At 37.9% G+C, this 22,277-nt stretch overlaps 2 protein-coding genes across 3 annotated transcripts; both read left to right on the top strand.

Annotated features, from left to right (window-relative positions):
* The first annotated feature begins 2,939 nt into the window (after positions 1-2,939).
* LOC124159092 (X-box-binding protein 1) lies at positions 2,940-4,923 on the top strand. The gene is made up of 4 exons (XM_046534637.1): positions 2,940-3,364; positions 3,454-3,550; positions 3,634-3,920; positions 4,408-4,923. Exons 1-4 carry the CDS (start codon positions 3,111-3,113, stop codon positions 4,478-4,480), a joined length of 711 nt encoding a protein of 236 aa, XP_046390593.1. The 5' UTR covers positions 2,940-3,110; the 3' UTR covers positions 4,481-4,923.
* Positions 4,924-8,273: 3,350 nt separating this feature from the next.
* Positions 8,274-20,642, top strand: LOC124159081 (cytosolic non-specific dipeptidase). 2 transcript variants are annotated; one of them, XM_046534624.1, is made up of 10 exons: positions 8,274-8,379; positions 8,490-8,589; positions 8,829-9,003; positions 9,082-9,204; positions 12,156-12,311; positions 12,398-12,627; positions 12,723-12,921; positions 18,421-18,642; positions 19,679-19,933; positions 20,089-20,642. In XM_046534624.1, the coding sequence occupies exons 2-10, from the start codon at positions 8,555-8,557 to the stop codon at positions 20,131-20,133; spliced, it is 1,440 nt and encodes a 479-aa protein (XP_046390580.1). In that variant the 5' UTR covers positions 8,274-8,379; positions 8,490-8,554; the 3' UTR covers positions 20,134-20,642. The 2 variants fall into 2 exon arrangements, with proteins under 2 accessions (XP_046390580.1, XP_046390572.1); XM_046534616.1 differs by having other exon boundaries at positions 8,296-8,589.
* Positions 20,643-22,277: the final 1,635 nt, after the last annotated feature.

Here is a 22,277-nt window from a genome sequence, read left to right as displayed (position 1 = left end):
GAAGTGTTCGGCAACACTTCCCTCACGAATATCAAACACTAAGGGTGCGATTCATAGACGACACTGAAATTGCTCACTTTACAAAGTCTCTCTTTACGGTAAAGTGAGACTTTAGCTAAAGTTCGTTTCAGAGTCGTCCCAAGGATCTCACTTTATAAAGTGGCACTTTAGCTCCTAAAGTCTCGATCATGCATTGAAATTTTAGAGTGTTGGCAATGAACGCTGCGAAAAAGTGAAGAAAAAGATGACACACGATATTAAATGCGTACTTGTTTACATGTTTCTGGCGACTGGGTTTTCGTGTTGTATTTTGCTAAGATTTATTAAGCTGTATTTTCTCGTTTTCTCATATTATGTGCAAATGTAAATGAATACTGCGTCATTGAAAGCTTTTCCCCACTAGCTTTTTTGTACGTTAATGACTGAGTTGGCTGAATAAAAGCTCACTTTTAATTAGCTTCGTGCATTGGTAATGCCCTTCGATGTTCCCAGCGAAGTAAATATTCAAATGCTGACATTTTCACGTCATTTTATGATCATTTTCTATGATTAACTGCATACGGTTGTTTGGACTATATGTTAGTCGAAGTTTGATGGTGTACGTTCATTGAAGGTGGGTGAAATAGTGAAATTCTCTCGCGTTAACTTGAAACTACCAATTAATTTGAAGATTTACCGATCAGTGGTTGTCTCAGTTGGACGCATATTTTGAATGAGGTATGGGTGTTTGTTGAATTCTTTTGTGCTTACCAATATTTTAATTCTTGGAATGTTGACCTTAGGGGTTATATATTCTAGAGAAATGGACGAGAATGTACAGTCAAGAATATCTATATCATCAAAACCAATGAATGAATGGCCACGCAATGAAACATGTTGAATGTGAGAATGGACTTATATCAATAAATATCTCTTTGTCTACTTTAAAAGATGCCTCGACATATGTGAATACCTAACCCGTGTATCCATTCACGAATTTTGCAGTACAAAATGTCAGTGAAGTCTGTGATGCTGTGTAAATAACATTTCATAACAATCCTACATCCTCGAGAAAACATTGATTTGCTGCTGATAATATGGCTATGATATCATCCTTCGAAGGAAAGTACGTTTTACTTTTTATTGCTGCCTTTCATGACCAGATCTTATATCATCATTGTAAACATGCAAATGCATAGTCGAAAAACGAAACAGAAACTCGACTCTAGTTTCACAATCACAGAAACATGTTAAGCGTGATATGGAGGCATACGGAAAGAGTACATTAAGCAAATATTGAATGAAAACGCTTAAAATGTAATGCAAGGTGTAGAAACTAGTATTTGGCTGGCCAAACGATATGAAAATCAAGTCTTTGTTTACGAAGGCTATTGACGCCAATGTAAACAGAATTTTGCTATCCTATTCAAGTATCTTTAAGGAAAATTCTAGAATATGAACGTATAAATAACCTAAGAACTTAACAATTAACTTGTATATAAAATCAACATAAATTATGCCAACCTGTTCAACCACTTACTGTGTTGTAATTATCACACGACCGATAGAGTTAAACTTCAAAATATAAGAATTGGGTCATCTCCATCAATACCGACTCGATATATATTCAGGGAAAAGACATATATTACTTGTCTGGTTATTTCTTGAAACGTGCCAGTTTGCTGCTGTGTTCTCACCAAAAAATTAGTTCATATTCATTTCCGTAACCCAAATATCTTCATATTTCAACTTCAATAACAGCCGGTGCAGCCATATATTCATCCGTAAAGGACACTTTAGCCCTAAAGTGAGCTCCGGTTGGGCACTTTACGGTAAAGTGACGATTCGGCCATTTTTCCTCTAAAGTGGCGTTTATGAAACGGAAAAAGCAGACTTTAGCCCGGCTAAAGTATACTTTAGCCTAAAGTGCCGTCTATGAATCGCACCCTTAGAAACATTCCAGAATCGTACTCTGCGCTACATCACAAACCAACGTAGACTCATGCCAATGACTGAAATAAGACGCGCTCACAAAGTACCCAAAATACACGAGTTCATCAAGTCACAAGCTGTGAGACTACAGAACTCCCTTCCACGTAACACGCTTACAAAAACACTATGGGATTACCCTGTACATTCAAAACGCTTCAAAAGCTACAGACTTCCAAAAGAAATATTATTTCGCTGATAACGAATTCTATCCTATGTCTTTTCTTTCAAAAATCTAATCATTGTTATGGTAATAATTATATTGTGGTTTGAAAAGAAAATGGAAAAACTTAAACAAAAAAAATATAAAAATGCTAAAAATCAGACAAAAAAATATTAAAACTGATAAAATGAACCAAAAAAAAAATATAAAATGAGCAAACACGCATTGTATGCGACAAAAAAAATGATAAAAATAATAAAAGCTCAAAAATAATTATTGTAAAAATTGTAATGTCATTTTGGGGCCATTAAGGGCCGTTCCCGGCTTCCGATGCCGTTAGTTTGTAGTCTTATTAATTTTTAGAGTGCTTTTGCACGCGCTCACTAGAAGCCTGTCTTTCTAATTCTCCTTCACTTACACTGGAAAGGTTACACTGGTCCCTATACACTTGTTGAGTCAAAATTCCCTTTTTACGCACTTGCGTAAATTCACCACAGCCGGAGAGGTGGTATATATACGCACCGGAGGTTGGACGAATCAAGGGTATAAAAGCCCGTTAAAATTGAGGATCGTCGTCGTCGTCAAATCATTTGCATTTAAAAAAAAACAACTGACGCAAAAACAACAATCGATACGTCAGCTTTTGGGGAAGGCGCAAAATGAGCGCATAGTCGCAGAGGGGGATGAGTAGGATGACGAAATCATGGGAATGATTGTGCGAGGAGGGGTTGAGGGGGACGGGAACTACGGGCCACGGGCAGGAGAAAATCGGAAGGTTGGTTGCCATGCGCAATCAGTTAGTTCCGTTAGTTCGAAACAGTTGCGTGAGGTGGAAGTGCCAGGACGTGGATGTGGAAGTGTCCTTGGATTTTTGTTATTTTTATCTACGAAACTAAGTATATTAGGATATCATAAGTGTATTAGGATTTGTTTCCATTCCACGTCATTTTATGTTTGAAGTGAAAATTAAGTCTTCATCATGGAATCTCCCCCGTTGGTGATTATACATGTCCCACAGTTCTCATCGAACATTCCAGTGAACTCATCTGCGTCATCACCTCGATTAGTCGACGAAAGTGAAAGACTTAATTCATGTAAATCTGTCGTTGCACGCATAAATAAACTCTACCCTCGCAGCAAATATAATTCTGATCGTGAAATTGACGGAATAATGGCTAAATGTGGTCTGGTCAGGGACAATATCCATGGCGTGGAAGACAAAACATTGAGGAAGTAAGTGCTCTGATGACGTGTCACTATGGGAAATGGTATACGTAAATATTTTCATTCTCTATATTAATGGCTAATTTATATCATTTTAGAAAACTAAAAAACAGAATGGCTGCACAAACCTCGAGGGACCGGAAGAAAGCCAGAATGGAAGAGTTAGAAAGAGCAGTGAAGGAATTGCAGCAAAATGTATGTTGTGTTTGCTAAGCTGTTTTTAGATTCGTGTTCTGTAATTCAGTAAATATATCCTCTAATTGTGTTCTTAATTTCAGAATACTCTTCTGAATCAAACGTGTGATCGTCTGAAAACTGAAGTCGCCTCCTTGAAAGAAGAAAACGTGGTGCTGAAGCAGAAACTACGTCTTCAGGAGAACGTTCAGCCCATTGAGCCTGCTGTGTTCATTAATGACCCTCTGCAGAAGGGACAGGGCTTCGTACTCCTGATGTACTTGTGTCTGCTAAGTTATTTCCTGACAGCGCCCAAGAATACCTACAGGAAATTGAGAAATTTGCCTCCGAAATCATTGGAGGTCAAAGTCCAAGCTCTGGCGGAGAAATGGTGAGTGGCCCTTGTAATTTCGAAGTGGTTATTGTCTTTATCGTTGGAAATTTTTCCTTAATTTTTTCTATCGCTCTATTTAAATCCTGCCTAAATGTTGTAAATATTGTTGGAGAAACCGATGTTAGTGTTTCGAAGACTTAAGGATTTTCAATATTTGGTGTTCAGTTACATCTTATTCAGGGTATTCACTGTATTCTGGCCTTTAGGGTGATTTTTTTAAATGCAGATAATAGTTTAGCATTTTGAAGACTTTAGAAGGGAAAAAAATTACTGTGGGAGCTCGTAGCTTTTTTCATGTAAGTTATTCCCATTTATTTCTTAAATATATTTTGCCTAATTTACCCCATGAAATAATTGTTTTGGTACGTGTCCCTAGCTCCGTGGTTTTGTGTATATTCGTGGGCAATAATTATTTTAAGTTGTAAGACTCATGATTTCCCTTTGTGAAGTATATTTTTTACACGGAATTTCCTTTACACTCTAGGATACCATCACAGTGTACGGCTCAGGTGAAGTGGGGTCGGCACCAGAGGTCCTGGAATCCGGAGATTGGGTGACTGAATTGCCCTTAAGTTGCCCCACCGCTGAAGTAGAGGAGGCATGCAATTCTTCCAGCCAAAGTTCAGATGCCATGGTGGTTGATATTGGGGCGTTTAGTCCAACTAATGATTCTAGGACTGAGGTGCATATGATCAGTGAATCACGTGAAGGCAGTGTGGGGGAATCTGGTGAAGCAATTCAGGACAGTGAATATGAAATTCCTCCATCATTTGCAGCAGATGACGATTTAAGTGGGTTAGACATATCATCATTGTCAGACAATGGGTATGAATCACTTGATTCACCCCTTAGTGAACTGTCAAATGTGGACCAAGGTGCGTGGGAGGAAAGCTTTTCAGTTCTTTTCCCTAGTTTAGTATGAATTGCCCTTGTTTTTCTTTTGTGAACCACTATTTCACCATTCCTCTAAATTAATAAAACCTATTCCTATTTTTTATTACATGTTTGTTTTTTTTTTCCTTCAATCGGATTAAAAAGAGGTTTTCAAATTTTTTTTCTATGTATTTGGTTTACAAATTCTGACGTATCAAAATTCATCCAAATTAAAGGTGGCAACCGTTTTGTGGGCATGTACGAGGGGAGTTCAATAATTAATGAAACACATTTTTATCTGAGAACAATTTTTTTAAATTCAACATTAAAATGTACCAAGTTATTCCCCAATCTTTTAGCTACACAGCACTATTTTACAACATAATATCCATTCAATGCTACGGATTAATGCCACATTGATAGGAGGGCCTGTATGCCTGCATGGTACCGTTCCACTGGTCGATGTCAGAGCCAGCGTCGTACTGCAGCTATAATTTCTTCATCATCCTTGTAACAGCAATGATGAAACATGTGTTGCCCAATTACTCGATGTGCTTTTGTCTGCCCCCAGATTAATGTAGACAAGTAGCAAGCAATTATGAATATCTGAGATATCCTGGTTTTCAGCCAAAAGATACTCGATCACTGCCTGGTTATGGAACGCACCTCTATTACAGATGCCATTTAAACAGCTCCATGTAGCGTGGTCACCAATCTGAAGTCAATACAGCTACATGAGACGAAGCGGAAATGTTTGTAAATGTTCCACAAGAAGTGCTAAGGTTTAGCAACTAATAATGGCTGTGAAAAAAATTTGTTGCATTACTCAATGAACTCGCCTTGTTTTATTGCTGGTATCAAGGCTGATCTTTATCCATGAATTAGAACTGTACACACATATCTCAATCCTCACAATGTGACAAATCAACTTAAAATATTCAGACAGTGGAGAGCAGGAATATCACCTGTGTAAAAAGACTTTCTACTGACGTGGAATTCAGGTATACCATAAAACAAATACTCCCGAGTCGTTATACCCCTAAGGTAAAATTCACCAAAAAATTATTTGGTTCTGAAGCCGTGATTCTAAAGCGTATCTCCTGATTTTTAATCCTGTATGCTACTTGTTACACCAGCAAGTCTTTTTGTTTGTTGCACTACCACCAGCCAAGGCTTCATGGCAGTGGCTTAACTAGGACTATAATTTTGGGGGGGGGGGGTTATGGGGTGGTGACTCCTCCCCCTCCCCAGGCAACAGGGAGTCAGGGAAAATTTTTGAAAAATGACATGCCTGGAAATACATTTTACATAATTTGGGCATAAAAAATTTAACTTAAAGCAGATGCAATTATCCATGTCAAAACTAGACAATGCCTCTAAATATTTTTTTAATTTCTCATCCCCCCCCACAGTTGCACCACTGCTTCATGGTAATTGCTAGAATACCCGACTGGGATTTGGGTGATCCAGACTCAAATACTGATTGATCCAAATGATTTTTTTCTCGGTAAATGTCACCCTTGGTGTATAATTGCAGCTGAGCTTGTGATGCGTGCACCAGTGGCGCAACTAGGAATATGGTTTGGGGGTGATGGGGTGGCCACCCCCTCTCCTGGCAATCTCCCAGGAAAAATTTTGAAAACGACATGCCTGGAAATATGTTTTACATCATTTTGGCATTAAAAAGTTAACTTAAAGCAGATGCAGTTATTATGTGTCAAAAAAAACAATTTTTCATTATTTTTTTTTCTCTGAGGCTCTGGGGGGGGATCTAACCCCTCATCACTCCCATTGCTGCACCACTGGTGTGCAATATACACACATAGTCACTTGATACATGTAGTGCTTTGGATTTCATAAGGGCACCTCACTATTTGCAAGTGGGGACCAATAATAGATAATAATATCACCACATCACATCCTCTCAGATTAAAGGTATATTTTGCCAGCCTCTTCCCAAAGCAATGCAAGGGAGTGAAACAAATTAAGTCGTGGTAGACGGATGTTTTGTTTCAAATTGCCAGTGTCTTGAAAGTACTGTGCACGCATGGATCGTGTTTTTAGAACTGGAAAATATGTATATATTTTCTTGGAGGCAAAAAATTAGTGATATCTGCATGCGTTAATAATATGTTTAGAGTAAATTAGGGTGGAAAGCCAGATTGGCCACAATGAATTGGAAAAAGGTATAAAATTATACCCCTTTTAAATCATCAAACCACTGTGAATATCTTGTTGTGTGATCTTGATTAAAATTATTTACCTAGCTATGACTTCTATGCAGTTAATTCTGAAGTATTGGTTATCTGCTGCTAAGCATTTATGTTACATATATTCTCACTCTCTCAAGCACTTCCATTTGTATAGGAAACCAGGTCACCCAGCGTTGCTCAGGAAGCATACGTCATGGCATGACAAATTGATGGTCACATGGCAATATTTTTAGGTACAGGAACAGACCAGGTATGATGATGGCATGCATATGTGACAGAAAACAATGGAAAAAATTATTTCTGTCTACTGCACACCAGATCAGCTTATAACCTGCTCCCTGCATTGATCGTTATTTGTGTGTATATGTGTGCACAGAGAAAACTCCGTTGAACGCATACGCCAGCAATAAGGTTTGCACCAAGAGGATTAATAGTTAATCGTATAATCCTTAGAGATTATATCGCTTTTCCCTTAGAGCGTGTGAAGAGGTGTGCCTACCCGGCAGGATGTCTATCCACAGAAGTATGGCGTGACATACCAAACGGTATTGAAATAAGGGCGCAACCAGAAGTAGCACTACGGGCTTTAGGGACTTGAGATAAACCATGGCCTCCTTTAATACCATGGATAAACCCACTGTCTAACTTTGGTCACAACCCAAGCAGCCGCATGGAAATGCGTAATGGGCTCACAACAAAAGCATCCTCCTATAACACTTACAGAAAGAGGAAACATATGTGTTTTACGTTCTGCGGTATGACTACACCGCATTAATCCAGATCTATATTGAAACACCAAAAATAATTACGTAAAACCTGACGCTGACATAAAAGGAATCTGTGTACAGGGAGGCCGAGCCGGAGTAAAATTATTGCATAGTTAACTCTGTGGAATAATAGCTATGATAACTCCTCAAAAATCCCTGTGTTCCATGGATTTTAGCCTTGGTTTCGGAAAGCTACTCGGGACAAAAATTTAAATATGGGAGCGAGAGGGATTCAAGAATGCTACGCGAGACAAATGACCCTTGCACAAGGATGCTCGGATCCTGGAATGACGAAGATTCGCAGGCTTGTCGAATCGAATTGATAACTGAGTTTATATAATATGTGTTGAGAAGGGTAGGAAAAAGGTGGTCGAAAGTGCTTTCGAAACACACAATAAACTTTTCATAGAGGTTACCTCTATGAAACTTTTGCACTTGCCTGCTTTTCAGATTTAAAACTGTCCGGTTGGCAGTATGTGGTGTACACGTCAGCTCAACTTTTTTCGTCAGATTCACTCACTCCACTCTATCGCAGCCGGGTAGGCAAGTGGTGGAGTAACGAGGAAGCTGTTTGATGGCTATCTGAAGTTAGCTTTGGCTGATGTAGGTTTAGTGAGATACAGCATTGTTAACTTTAAGAGCGCGCTATCTCAGATTCATCACTATCGTATCTCATTATCAAGACTCTTAAACTAGTTCTTGTCCTCTATCAGCCCACTTCCCCCGTGAACGAGAGAAGTACTCCGACGACGCTGCTTCTAAGGTAGAAGAAAGAAAAATGGATCTCCCGCCGCCTTTGCAGAAACTTTTTGGGTATGTTTTTTCTTTGGCAATAGGAATAAATTTGAATACCCCACCTTTCATCTTATATTCTATTGTTAAACTGGTCCGCGCTGTAAGATTAATCAACATCACATGCCTCAACGAGTCAGTTTAGAACTCGTGATTTTAATGTGATTCATACGTGATCCCTGCGTTCCTCTTATTACTTAATTATGCATTGATCCTCAGTATGAGGAATTATTTGAGATTCAATTTCTCGTTTTTACCAGTTACGTTGATGGCCATAAAGATGCATTTATCAGTAATTTACGTGAAGCTGTGGCCATACCCTCTGTATCTGCATGGCCAGAGAACCGCAAAGATATTGTAGAAATGGCTCAATGGACTGCCAAGAAGTTAGAAGCGTTGGGTGCTGAAATAGAAATGTGCGACGTCAACGATCCGGTAAGAATTATCGATTTTATTTTGATCATTTGTTGATCTTCGGTGAATAACTTTTCAAACCTTTTTCTTGATAATTAGAAAAATCCTCCGAAAGACGAGAAAAGCAGACTTCCTCCCGTGATTCTTGGTGTCTTAGGGAAGGACCCAGCCAAGAAAACAGTGTGTGTTTATGGTCACTTAGATGTCCAACCGGCTCGAAAAGTAAGTAAAGCTATCATGCCATTAGATTTAATTGGGATATCTTAGTAGCTAATAGATTGTTTAAAAATCTCAAAAACTTTAGACTAGATATTCAAATTTTGTTTGTGGTTAAACCTTCATGTGGAGAAAGTAAGGAAAATGATGCAAACTACCCCAGTTATAGTACTTCCTCCAGATAGGTTTTGGGTAATAGATAATGTCATCTTCATTACCAACAATTGTGTTCACTATTGCATAAATCAATAATCCTGAGATTGGTTTGATTTGAACACATTAATGGTTGGGGGTAATTCTTTTCCCTGGGCCACCTTGCTCATTTAGGATTTTGTTTGGGTGTATAATCCAAAGGCTTCCTCAGAGATTTTAACCCTGGACCCTTCTATCAGTTGCTAAGCACTGTACCCTCTGGGCTACCATGTTCACTAGTATATTTTTAATGGAATTACATTTGATTTCATTGTTCCTGACTCAACTTCGTGAAGTATTGATGATATGATTAATTTCCTTGGTAATTTTTGTGTGAAACAGTGTGAATTACATGAGGGCATGAAACCAGTTGGTTTTCATGCGATAATTTTTGTGGAAATTATTCTACAAGCACAACTAAGTAGCCATGTTAATGAAAAATAGTCTTTCCCTAAAGTACAGCAGGTAACAGTCAGTAGTTGAGTTATGCCTCCTTTAAATTTACTGTCCTTGGCCGAAAAATTTTACCAACTAGGAGCTGAAATTTTCTCAAATTGACACAGACTTATAAATGCTGCTGAATCATGTCTATGCTGCATAGAACAACCTCTCCAACTGAATGGAATAACCACTTGAGTGTCAAGCAAGGTCTTCTTCCATGCCAGTCCAAAAGAGTTTTGAAGCTCAAGGGGCAGGCTGATTGAGACCCGCAATTTTGAAGTAAAAATAAGAAATGTGTTATTGCTAATGTATTATTTCCCTGAGGCTGGGTCACTGAATCAATCCTAATCCTTATTTGCTTGATCAAAGATGACATGTTGAATTTAGCTAATTATGAGTGATCACAAGAATCCTCATTGGTAACTTGTGGACTGCAAGAAAACTAAATGCCTCTATTGAGAAACTACTTCAATGGAGCTAATTTCCTTTTTTTTGGTGTGTACTAAATTGCTTTTCCTTTTGATTATTCATCCATGCACGTATATTAATCAGAGGTATTTAAGATACAAGTCCGAGTCTTCTTTGTAAAAAATGCAATAATTCACAAAATACAGAGCATGTTTGTGTGCTATTAAATTTGTTTTGCCCTTACATAAGAGCCTATTCATGCTGTAAATATATAATATCTGCAGTTACTTTTTTATATTTTCTCTGTCTCACATAAGGTATTGTAAACGTTATGTCAAAGCGTTGAATCTACTAGAGAACTACCTCCTGGGCATCTATACGACTCATTAAATAGCAGGAGTATTATTTCCATGGATTCAGTCTGAATCCTTACTTTGAGGGAATCTGAAAAGTACTCATTTTTTCTGTGTGTTAATATTACATTAGTGCCTTGATATATCATTAACTTCAGTGATTAGGCATGGAGAGCATTCTTCTCGGATTTCCTCCTGAGATTCTCATTTGCGCACGGCTTCAAAAACCACATGGCTTCCAAAGGGTCCTCTGCAGTTTTGACCCTCGACTGGCTGATTACAGGGTTTGAATTCAATCACAACACTGATATTCCCTGGCTCTGTAGCTGGTGGACATTGCATTAAATATACATCATGAATCAGTGGCAATGCTTTTGGGTAATCTGAGAGACTGAATGCACAAAAATGTTTATAGTAAAAGTTTAGAATGCATATGAGCTTAATCATGAATTTCCGAGAGACCTGGAAAAAAATATTTTTTCTTAATTTCCAAACAGCATTTTGCTTAGAGTGTGTGGAAGCTTCACAGTCAGGCTGCCTTTGCACTTTAATATGACTGAATGTGCTTAAGTTTATTTGCCGCTGCCCAGAAATTTATTGTGGTTGTAATGATAGGGTAATTATTTCTTACTCCTCATCATTAATAGATATTGTTTACAGCTAATGGGATAGAATGATTAGGCAGTATGTATATATAGAGCTGTTTTCAGTGGAATGGAAATACATAAATAAAAATAAATAACCAGTAAAGATTCCTTTAACTTTGTGATTTAAATGAATGGCCACTTTGACTAAGAATATTAGTTTCACATGTTTCTCATTCTACTGAAGTATATAGTTTTTTAAATTTTTTATCCACAAAATATTACCACATGGGGAATTTTCTCTTGGTCAATTTTTAATCTCCCACCTCAGTGCAAAATTTCAGAACTCTTTGCTCTTCTGATAGTGGGCAGGAATTTGTATCTGTGTTTGTGTGGGAGTCCATCAGTCATGCTGGGGTCTTATGAAATGGACATATGTACTGTATTTGTTACTGTGGTCTGTTTTACTCCTCCATTCGAAAAAGTCCTAGCAGGAGTCCACTGCAGGTGCTATATTTGTGACTCACCTCTTCAATCTGTGTGAACTCTTTGCTCCTCCTGCTACAACGCAACCCACAAATCACCTCCGTACTCCAAAATGCCTGACAACGAAGTTGCCATTTTCCAGGCCCCATCGGATTTGTTGCTTGGAGATTTTTCTGTGGTAGCATACCTAATTGGTGATAGGAAGATGTGGGTTCAAATATCTATCTAGTCTATTTTTTTACTGTGGTTTTTATCATTAGTGCACTTATGAAATCCTCTTGTTCACATTCTTGGGCGAGTATTTCACATTCTGTGGAAAAAGGCTCTTGTATGCCTGAATGACATATTGCATTACCTTAAATGTGGAGAACATAGGTTTTCAGGTGCAGTACTGATGTGTAAGAGTAGCAAGAAATTTAATCCAAGTATGTACTAGTTACTCATTTCTTATATAACTTATTATTCTATCTGTAATTCTCATGAAATATTGTAGGAGGATGGATGGGATACTGATCCATTTGTTTTGACCGAGAAAGAGGGTCGATTATATGGGAGAGGTTCAACTGATGACAAAGGCCCAGTTCTTGGATGGATCCATGCCATTGAAGCGTTCATAAATACCAAGCAAGATATACCCGTTAATATTAAGGTACAAATAATGTGTTTACTTTCTGATGTGTTTTTCATTGATTTTATTTTTAAAACTGACGGAGAATCATTGATGGAATTTTGCAGTTTGTATTTGAAGGAATGGAGGAATCAGGAAGTGAAGGACTTGATGATCTCCTTTATGCCAGAAAAGATACGTTTTTCAAGGATGTTGACCATGTTTGTATATCTGATAACTACTGGCTTGGTAAGAATAAACCTTGTCTCACTTATGGTCTACGAGGAGTTTGCTACTTCTTCATTGATGTTGAATGTGCTTCAATGGATTTGCATAGTGGTGTATTTGGAGGAACTGTGTAAGTAATAGTTTTTGACCACCTTTTCTAAACAAACTATTTTCCCATCCCCTTGCATGAATTCTTATTTTGAATATATCCTTTTTTTTCTTCAGGAGTGAAGGCTTAGCTGATCTCATTTACCTAATGAATACACTCGTTGATAAGGATGGAAAAATTTTGGTGACTGGGCTCCTTGATGATGTTGAACCTGTGACGCCTGATGAGAATAAATTGTATACTGACATTGATTTTGATGTGGATGTATATAGACAAGATGTTGGTGCTCAAAAACTCTTACACAATGAAGAAAAGGTTTGTTTTTTTTTCACGTAATGTATATGCTATATCTTTGTCTAATTCCTCTTAGAAAAACACTCATTTAAAATTATATTAATAGCCTGATTGCTATGGAACCTTGTTCTGTAGTTTATGATGTTGAGGTTGTTTGCATAAAATATCACATAAAATTAAAAACAATTTAACATTTATTGAAACCATCCCAAAAGTCTTTCAATGTGGATTCTCATGTATGTGGTTTCCAACTTAGTATCAAAGTTCACTGAATATGATGTGAAGCTGCTGTTTTGTGTAGTTTCTGTTGAAAGTCCCCAAAACTTTATCTAACCTTTATCTATAACTGTCAGACCCATAAATTTCTCTCTTTAATCAAGGCATATCAGATAGAAATAATTTACATTTATAAAGATTTAATTTTAAAATAGACATAAAAAATATAAATTGCTTGATTTTGTTATATGAATATATATGGTCATTATGTGATATAGATATGGATACATGTGTATTGAGACGAATCCAACCCTTGCCCACAAACAGTGGTTTAGGAGCCGGGACAGACATCCACATGCGTATGGGCAAGCCATCTTGTACTGGGCGGGAGGCACTGTCCTTACAATCAGAAACCAATTAGTAAGGCCGAAAATTAAATTGGAAAATACGGTTGCTCAAAATTTATAAAATAAAAGCCTAATGAAATGGGGTTGGGTTGGTTCGGTGATTTGGTAGGGTCACGTTTGATAGGGTAATAGAAAGGTTGTGGGTATTCAGAAACTGCTAGCTGCACGGCTCCTGGGTTGCACCCAAGTAACCACACATTTTGTAGATATTCAATTTTACATATATTCCAATATCTTATAGACGTACAACTGAACACTACCTCTCGAAGAAAAATTAAATGATCGATTACACATAAAGCAGGAAGGAAGCTTATTAATTATTGAGGGATGAGATGCACGATATGGATGAACCTGAAGACAAGATGTTGGTCAGACAGGCCATTATGGACATTGATGAAAACAAAAAAAAACACCGGCCTGATTTCAGGCATCAGCAGAAACATTTTCTCATAAAACAATTACACCCATGTCTCGTATAGTGCAATTTCGATATAGCGCAAAGTCGTTCCTCGGGGAAACATTGCAACGCAGTGTAGCCTAATCAAAAATCTTAAACGCTCTCGTGGTAAAACGTGAACTTGCGCTAAGTACACACGAAATTTCTATCATTTTACGCATATTAATATTATTGCTTGCCTCAAATCTTCTTCTTAGTTTATATATTAATCGAAATCCATTGCTGCGCAATGGCCAAAAGTATTACTCGTCATTGGGTCCAGATGGCCGGCCTACCGAAGTAATTTATCTCGTCTCCTTAACAGAATGAGTTAATTTAGATCATTAAGTAAGCGTGGGGCTAGTGGAAATGATTTTTTTTCAGCAATACGGTTTGAGACGTATCTTTGCCGTCATAGGTTATCGGGCGATTGACTTCCAGGTAGAGGGTCTACGCTAAAGCCTTCAAGGTCATCGGTATTCACGGGGGAGAAAAGAAGCGGTGGCCGAGTGGCGCATGAATAGCATCAACACATAAAAGGGTCCGCTGTAGAGTCTCAAACACAATAGCTTCGTTCCCTCTCCGCAGTCGTAGGCCCTCTGCGTCTCAAGAATACAGTTCAGCAGTAGAAGGTGATGTCGATAGAGCCATGCAGAGTAAAAACCAAGATAAAATGGCAAAAAATAGGAATTCGGGTAGAAAAATCAAGAATTTATCAAGAAAAACCATAAACCCAGAAGAGAAATTGATATAGGTCATTGCTTTGAAAATGGAGAGCATCAAAGCGATATTGCGCGGAAGTTTAAATGCACGATGCCTTATTCTGAATAAAGACGAAGTTAAAATATCAGTGACCTCAGCCGCACCAACTTCAACCAAGCGGTCTACACATACGGAAAGTTCATAGTGAATCAGTGCAAAAAGACGAGAGTGGTAATCGCTCCGAGACATTTAGTGAAAGCTCCGGTTGGTTCCAGAATTTAAACGGCAAGCAGGTATTTTCAGTGCGGCGATATCAGGTGAATCTGCAAGTGTTGATAGCGCAGTCACCAGAACATTTTCTGATGAACTCCAAGCTGCTATTGAAAGTGGCTCCTTTCCCCCTCAACTAGATCTAGTGTTGACGAGACGATATTCTTTTGGAAAAGAATGCATTCTCGTTCATTCATTTTCAGGGAAGGAAAACCTGGGTCAGGTTTCAAGGCATTTAAAGACTGTTTCACGTAGCTGCTAATGACTCGGAGGACTTCAAATTAAAATGATTTATCATTCTTAAACTCCGCTAGCTATGAAATGGCATTCAAAGTAGCATTTGCCTGTCATTTCGATGAGCGACAAAAGGGCCTGGGTGACACAATAGATGTTTTTAGACTGGTTTGAAAAATCGTCAACTGGCGTCAATGCATTACGAACCCCTGAGATAGCAGATGTTAGCCCACCCGCACGACAGGAGGGAATTTCAAAAGCACGTAAGAATTTTTTTTAACGTGAATAAAAGTCTTCAAATGCGTGCATACTATCTTTAAAGATGTTTTAAACTATAAACATTTATATAATTAATGTTTCCTAAGGCTATTTATGGGAATATATATGTTTTAGAGGAAATTCAATACCCAAGACCTATGCTACCAGGAACGCATCCCTATCTTCTCAATGTTAAAACGCTCTCGTATAACGCAAATTCGTATAGCGCAAAGACCCCAAGGAACGCATCCCTTGCGCTATACGAGACATGGGTGTATTGGAAATGTGCTAATCAATGCATCATCTGGAGTATGGGTGGTCTAGTTCAAATTACCACTGTTAATTGGACACTCGACAATGGGAAGCTGTACATAGTTCTTCCCCTACATAATTAGATCAGGCACTTGAGGCAAACCCCAACAATTGAACTGGGAAATAGGGAGGGAGGATCAGAAATCGATTTGCTGAAGTTTGGTACTCTAATGACATGGATGAGATCACTGGGGGAAAAGAAGCATGGACTCTGGGGAGGGATTATGTGGCAGCGATAATAATATGCAACCACTGATCACGCTTAACTCCTAGGAGTCACCTGCCTTCTCTGGCCCCCAAACACCAGGGCTGCAGCCAGCATTCACCTATCCACCTCACAACTCAAGTTGCTGTGTCCTGAAGACTTAATTTGAGACCACTTTGGGTATCTCGATCATTTTTCCATTGCCTCTGTGGCCCATAGCTCACAATTAGGAAACAGTGCCAAAGAAAAGTCTGGTGATACCTGAACTCGCCACTTTTATGCTGGACTTCTCGGGAGTCGTGTGTGGCAGGGCAAAGGATGGGTGTAGCACTCTACTGGGGCGGGATGAGTTCACTACCGGTGATGTTCCGGAAGCGAAGTTAAGTAGCCCCTCCCATACCACACACTCGCTTTTGCCCTTAACTGCACACTGTGAATATTCCTGCTCATACGTAGTGCAGTGCCGGCCGCAAGGCACCAGAACCAGGTGATGGGGAGAGTGAGGTGGGTTGGTGTGAGGGAAAATAAGATGGGGGGACTACAAAATAATATGGAGTAGGAAGGAAAGGTCAATGACGGAACTAGGCCATCACAGTATGTTAGTGTATTTATATTGTGGTTGAATGTATTGCTTGGCACCTTCAGCCTTCAGTTGAATGTATACCTTGGCAAATTCAGAAACTAATAAATTGTATTCATAAGCACTTCACTCAATTGGACCCCAAGTTTGAAATCCCAAAATCCAGAAAACCTGAAATCCCAAATGTTTGAGCGGGAAGGCCCAAGGGTGATGGCTTTTGAAGTGTAGGTCCTAATTTTTCTCCTGTTTGGTGTCATTGTTCAGTAGATGATGTAGCTCAAGGATAAGATGTGTTTTAGATAATTTCTACCTTTAAGTACGTCTTCATTGAACAGATTCAATAATTTTTTGAAAAATAAAAATGTAAGACTACAGCTTACTCCCGATTACATATTCGGGTGAATAATGGGGAGGGGCGGCACGAATAATCAGAAAACACGAATAATCCAAAATTTCACTTAAATTTCATGTAATTTTCAGAATTCAAGTAAATCAAACGATTTAATATTATTTATGCACATTTTCTGCTATTTTAGATTGCTTTCCATGTACGGAAAGTGCACACCCGAGTCTATGAGATTCAGAAAATTGGTTTGCATGATTGCTTCAAAATTACTGCTCAATGTCAGAAACTATACTGTCAGGCACCACGCTATGTAGTCGCGTCTCGTGCAAGTTGCCTGGTATGCAACTGCTGTGGGACACGGTTCTGTGATCACTGAACATGATCGTGCATGGTGATGTGCTTGTACATGTACATGGAGCTTCCATGAAGGTAATGGGCACGTGATTACCCCATCGCGCGGCCGCAGTTATAGGAAACCAGGACTTTTGGCTATTTGTCTACGCAGGCGAGTGCCTGGCTATGCTATCTCTACCTCCACTTTCCCCGCTGCCTTCACTTCTACTGTTCCCTTCCTCTCCAGTTTGACCTTGATGGTGTAAATTTGTCCGTGTGTGACGAAATCTCCTGTTACTTCGGTCCGTATTCAAGCCAATGAGAGGCCAAGGCGGTAATTGTGCATTTTTGGTATGCAATATACAGTTATAGATTGTACACTACATTTCTTTTAATTAGCGATTGGTTAACCATTAAAGTATCTTCTAAAATTGATCAAAAGTTTTTTCCCACCACTGATTGTTGTTTGCATGCTAGAGCAGATGTCCAAGTAAACGTGAAACATTCTCTATCGAAAAATAAAATAATTCCCTTTTACAAAGAGGATTCTAATGGAAATAATAAGCAGGGTGTAGCCTTGCATTAAAATGCTAAGATCCTGGTGCTTTTGCGTTCAATTAATTTTTTTGTAAAGATCGCGGAAAACATCGAAGAAGTGTAGACCTCATGCACAGATAAGCCGCAACATGGATAAACTATAGCCGGATAGTCGGGAGTCTGCTGTACCTTAATTTCATATAAATTAAAAATCCCATTTCCCCTTCCTTTTCCCACTCAGTTCATCCCTGTTACCCTTGACAAGTTTCAATGACCATCCGTGGGACATGAATCTGTATATAGCTCTCTAGGCTTATGTAAAATTTTCTATTTTACTCTACCCACTAGGTTCTGTTTTTCGAATCATGCTGTCAAGTAGTGTACATTGCACAAATTTATTTTGTGACTAAAAAGAAATCCAGGCTTGGTCTATTAAATGGCTATTTCTGACTAGTTTTATTTATGATCACGGTATGATACGGGGCATTATAAAAGTTTCTAATGTCTAAGTCTAAATTTAATAATTTTCTTTCAGAATTTAAACAGCTGTCTTTAATCTGTACTAACTGTAATTCCCCTTTTACATGGTTACCATGCTTAACTCATTTTGTTTTTATGGCCAATTTCAAATAATGAACATGAATTTTTGGTTACTTCAAAATTCTCTTGTTTTTTGTGTAACAGATAGAGTTGCTGATGCATCGTTGGAGACATCCGTCTCTATCCCTTCATGGTATTGAAGGTGCATTTGCTGAACCTGGTTGCAAAACTATTATTCCTCGTCATGTAATTGGGAAGTTTTCTGTTCGCATTGTTCCGAACATGACCCCAGAGAAAGTTGAAGCCTGTGTTGTCAAGTATCTAGAGGAAATGTGGAAAATTCGAGGAAGCCATAATAAAATGAAGGTTAGTGTGAAATGAGAATTAAAGTTATGGACTAATGGTGTAATGAATTTAACATGAAGATAAAAGAAACTTGTTATAATTTATCCTGTGTTAACTTAGATGTTTTCTGTATCACATACAAATGTTGAAAAATTAATTTGTTTGAGGAATTTGTTTACATAAAGCACAATAACATGTTATAAGAATATAATATAATTTTAACATGTGCTCTTCAAATTGTGCTACATTGGGCTACTCCCTAAAATATGATAAGCTTCCGGTGCTATATTTTTGTATGGCCTCATTCTGCAATCACGTGCATACTTATAGCTTTAGAGGCCATCAACTGAAGGTCATGCTATATATATGTAACCATGGTCAAAATATCTCGTCCCTTAAGATACTGTTCCAACAAGAGTCCACTTCAGTGACTATACCTGTGAACAGCGTCTAAGTGAGTGAGCTCGTGTATATCCTGCTACAACGCAACCCAATAAGCACACCTTTTTACCGAACACCCTTATAATAGTCTTCATTCTCTGAGGTTTTTCCATAATGTGTGTCAAAGTGGCAAAACGCTGGTATGACATTTGGAATATCGTAAGATCATGATAAAAATAAATCTTGGGTTTGTTGATGGAAATTTTCCCTGGAAAATCCTTTCTTGATACCCTTACGAATCTTGCTAAGGACATATTTGGAAAATTCTATGCTTTTATAATTGTTAGTGTGCATTATATAAACTATGAGTTTGTAGAATGTGTTTCAGCACCAATAATAGTTTAATTGTTAAAATCCTTTTGTAGTGCAAATATGCATCCCAAGAGAAGTAAATCCCAAAATTTAGTGATTCTAGCACAATTAATTTGAGAAGTAAATGAACTGGTCAGTCAGAACTTCGTAGTAGAGATGAATATACATGGTAATTGAGTAAAGATAGTGTTAATTGTTGGTAATTTTTAATTCAAGACAATTTCAGACAATGTATCAGATTTTGTCTCCTACTCATTAGATATTTTAAAAATTTTATACAGCTTTTCAATTGTGTTAATTTTAGGCATCCATGTCACATGGTGGCCGTTGGTGGAAATCTGATCCCACTGGGCCAAATTTTGAGGCTGGACGGGCAGCTACACGTCACGTTTATGGAGTGGAACCTGACATGACCAGAGAGGGTGGTTCAATTCCTGTTACATTGACATTCGAAGAAGTGACTGGAGGACGGGGTGTGCTATTGCTACCAATGGGCTCTGCTGATGATGGAGCACATGCCCAGAATGAAAAAATCAATGTTAAAAATTACATTGAAGGGGTAAGCAAGCTTAAATTCTGTCATATTTTTAACTGCAAAGTAATTTTATGCCTGAATGAATTGGCAATGTATATATATGAAAATAATCAAGACCGTTTGAATATTTTTGATGTGACTATGTATTTTATTTGATCATAATTTTTCCTTTTTTTCAGACAAAACTGCTTGGGGCGTATTTGTATGAAATTGCTCAAAAATAGTAAACATTCTGTCGAATTTCCAGAGGTGAAATAGGTAAATTGGTTGTAGAAGGTTATCTTCATAACTCAGTTCAATATTTGACACGATGGGTTGCGTTAATATGCTGAAGAGAAGTTTTTCTTGAAATAAAATTCAGGTAGCTACTCATGAATATATTTACTGTTATTCACATGCTCTTAAATCCATTGTGATACAATATATGACTATTTCTTCCAATTTTTAAAATATATTTCTTCTCTGCTTCCTCAGCTGAACTGAGTGAATGTATGGGGTTTGGTTACAGATACTATTATTCTGTAAGTTAAAGGTTTATATCTGTGATACAGTATTGCATGATGTAATGTATTATATCTGGAAAATATTTTGTTTCCTATCCGATGTGTGATACTTAATGAAGTATTTTTTATTGTATTCTAAAAAGTATAATCTCAATTGCATCATACCTGTTGTGTGCCTTAAGAGAAATTTTCTCTCAATAAAATGTGACTCGCTTTACAAGACTGATAAATGAATGTATTTTTCCTTATGAAACACTTCCTTTACATTTATTTAAGCATTTTATCAAGTGATCTAAAAATATCTTGAAAGTCTGATAATACAGTATACTCATATTAACAATAAGTAAAAAAAACCCTTTTTCTTTGTGTTTGGACATGGTTGTCATTGATTTATATTGCCAAAGTATTTAAAATTTAAAAGCTACGTACATAGGGCTTGACTAAGTAAAATAATTGGAAAATCTGGCTTATGACATACCTACTTATATAATTCTTGCAAAATATTGGTCTTGATAATTCCTGAAGGGGGATTCTTGGTTGTTAGCTCTTTGATTATAATTTGTAAGGTATTATTTTACCTGATAATGTGGAATATTTTCTTATTTCCGAAGACTTTAAATGGCATTATTGTAAATTTTGGTTTTGATTTTTGCTCATTTTTTTTACTACTATTGTCATTAGACCATTTACAAAGAAATTGACTCAGAAAATTGGCCGAACAGCTCTGCAGCAGGTGTGTCATAGCCTGAATATGCTCCATGTGATAGCTAATCATTTTAATGATGGTCTTAAGCTCTTCTCTGAACAAGATCACCATATTCCATTGAGTTCATTCTGTGTTGAACCATTTTTCACGATATTGCGACATCTTTTCTCTTTGCTCCTTCTCTCTCTAGTGTGGCAAACTTGGTATAAGGAATCAAGATTTTAGGGTGAAGAAATTATGAGTGGTTGTTGCAGCAGTTATCACTCACCCAGTGATTCAATTCATATGTTGATTTGGGTGTGGGTAGAACTCACCCGAGACAAATTACAGGCAACAAATCAAAATTTCTCACATTCAGGGGTGGGGGCAGTTCCCTACCCTTAGGGGTTAGGTGGAAGAGGGGACTTCTTAGTCTCAACCTCGCCCGAATAAAGGCATATTATTATTGCCCTGAGTCACCTTGTACTTCGAGGATTTTGATTTTAGTTGTCCAAAGCCTTCAATATGACCCGGGGCCCTCAAAAAAGCAGCCAGGCACTCTGAACGATAATGGTCCCAATATCAGATGTGTAGCTCTCAGGGAAGTGTGTTTGTCTATTTAGGATGCTGGTAGTGAAATAAAAACTTAAATGGGGTTTATACATGTAGGTAGTGGGTTCCCAGTTGTGAGATTGCATTTCATTGTTTTCTCTGGAAAAAAACTGGTGAGATGCCCCTTCTATTCTATTTCTATATTAATACGGAGCCTCAATCATTTATTTTCATATTAATACTGTTCATATGAAAATAAAGATAATATTTTGGCAGTAAATTTTGTATCTTGCTTTTAATCTCAAGTATGAGAAGATTGCTTGTCAGACCCTTGTTCCCCTCCCCAGAAAACAATCCTGGATCCACCCTTGGTTGTATCTACACATTCACCTATCTTCACGAAAAATTCATGTTTAAGTAATTCAGATCTTATGGAGTAACATAGTGAAGCTGATGAAAAGGCCAAGAGTTATGGAAGAAAGTGATGATGATGATACAACCGGTGGAATCCCCCAACCAAGGTTCAAGAGTTACTCTAGCAATACCTTTAGCGGAAATCCCTGGTCCAAAGCATGCACCATCACTGACAGCTGACCCCAGAGAAACTTCAATCTGTGGAGTATGGAAT

The sequence above is a fragment of the Ischnura elegans genome, chromosome 1, assembly GCF_921293095.1.
Source record: "Ischnura elegans chromosome 1, ioIscEleg1.1, whole genome shotgun sequence".
Classification (NCBI taxonomy): domain Eukaryota; kingdom Metazoa; phylum Arthropoda; class Insecta; order Odonata; family Coenagrionidae; genus Ischnura; species Ischnura elegans.
The sequence above is the reverse complement of the archived record's forward strand: the minus strand, read 5'-3'. Positions and strand labels throughout refer to the sequence as shown.

Bases quoted from the DNA above. Each gene is read 5' to 3' on its own strand.
- LOC124159092 (XM_046534637.1), top strand. From the start codon at position 3,111: ATGGAATCTCCCCCGTTGGTGATTATACATGTCCCACAGTTCTCATCG. The intron at 3,551-3,633 runs GTATGTTGTGTT...TCTTAATTTCAG, and splicing joins TGAAGGAATTGCAGCAAAAT to AATACTCTTCTGAATCAAAC. The intron at 3,921-4,407 runs GTGAGTGGCCCT...TTTACACTCTAG, and splicing joins CAAGCTCTGGCGGAGAAATG to GATACCATCACAGTGTACGG.
- LOC124159081 (XM_046534624.1), top strand. From the start codon at position 8,555: ATGGATCTCCCGCCGCCTTTGCAGAAACTTTTTGG. The intron at 9,004-9,081 runs GTAAGAATTATC...CTTGATAATTAG, and splicing joins TGTGCGACGTCAACGATCCG to AAAAATCCTCCGAAAGACGA. The intron at 19,934-20,088 runs GTAAGCAAGCTT...CCTTTTTTTCAG, and splicing joins TTAAAAATTACATTGAAGGG to ACAAAACTGCTTGGGGCGTA.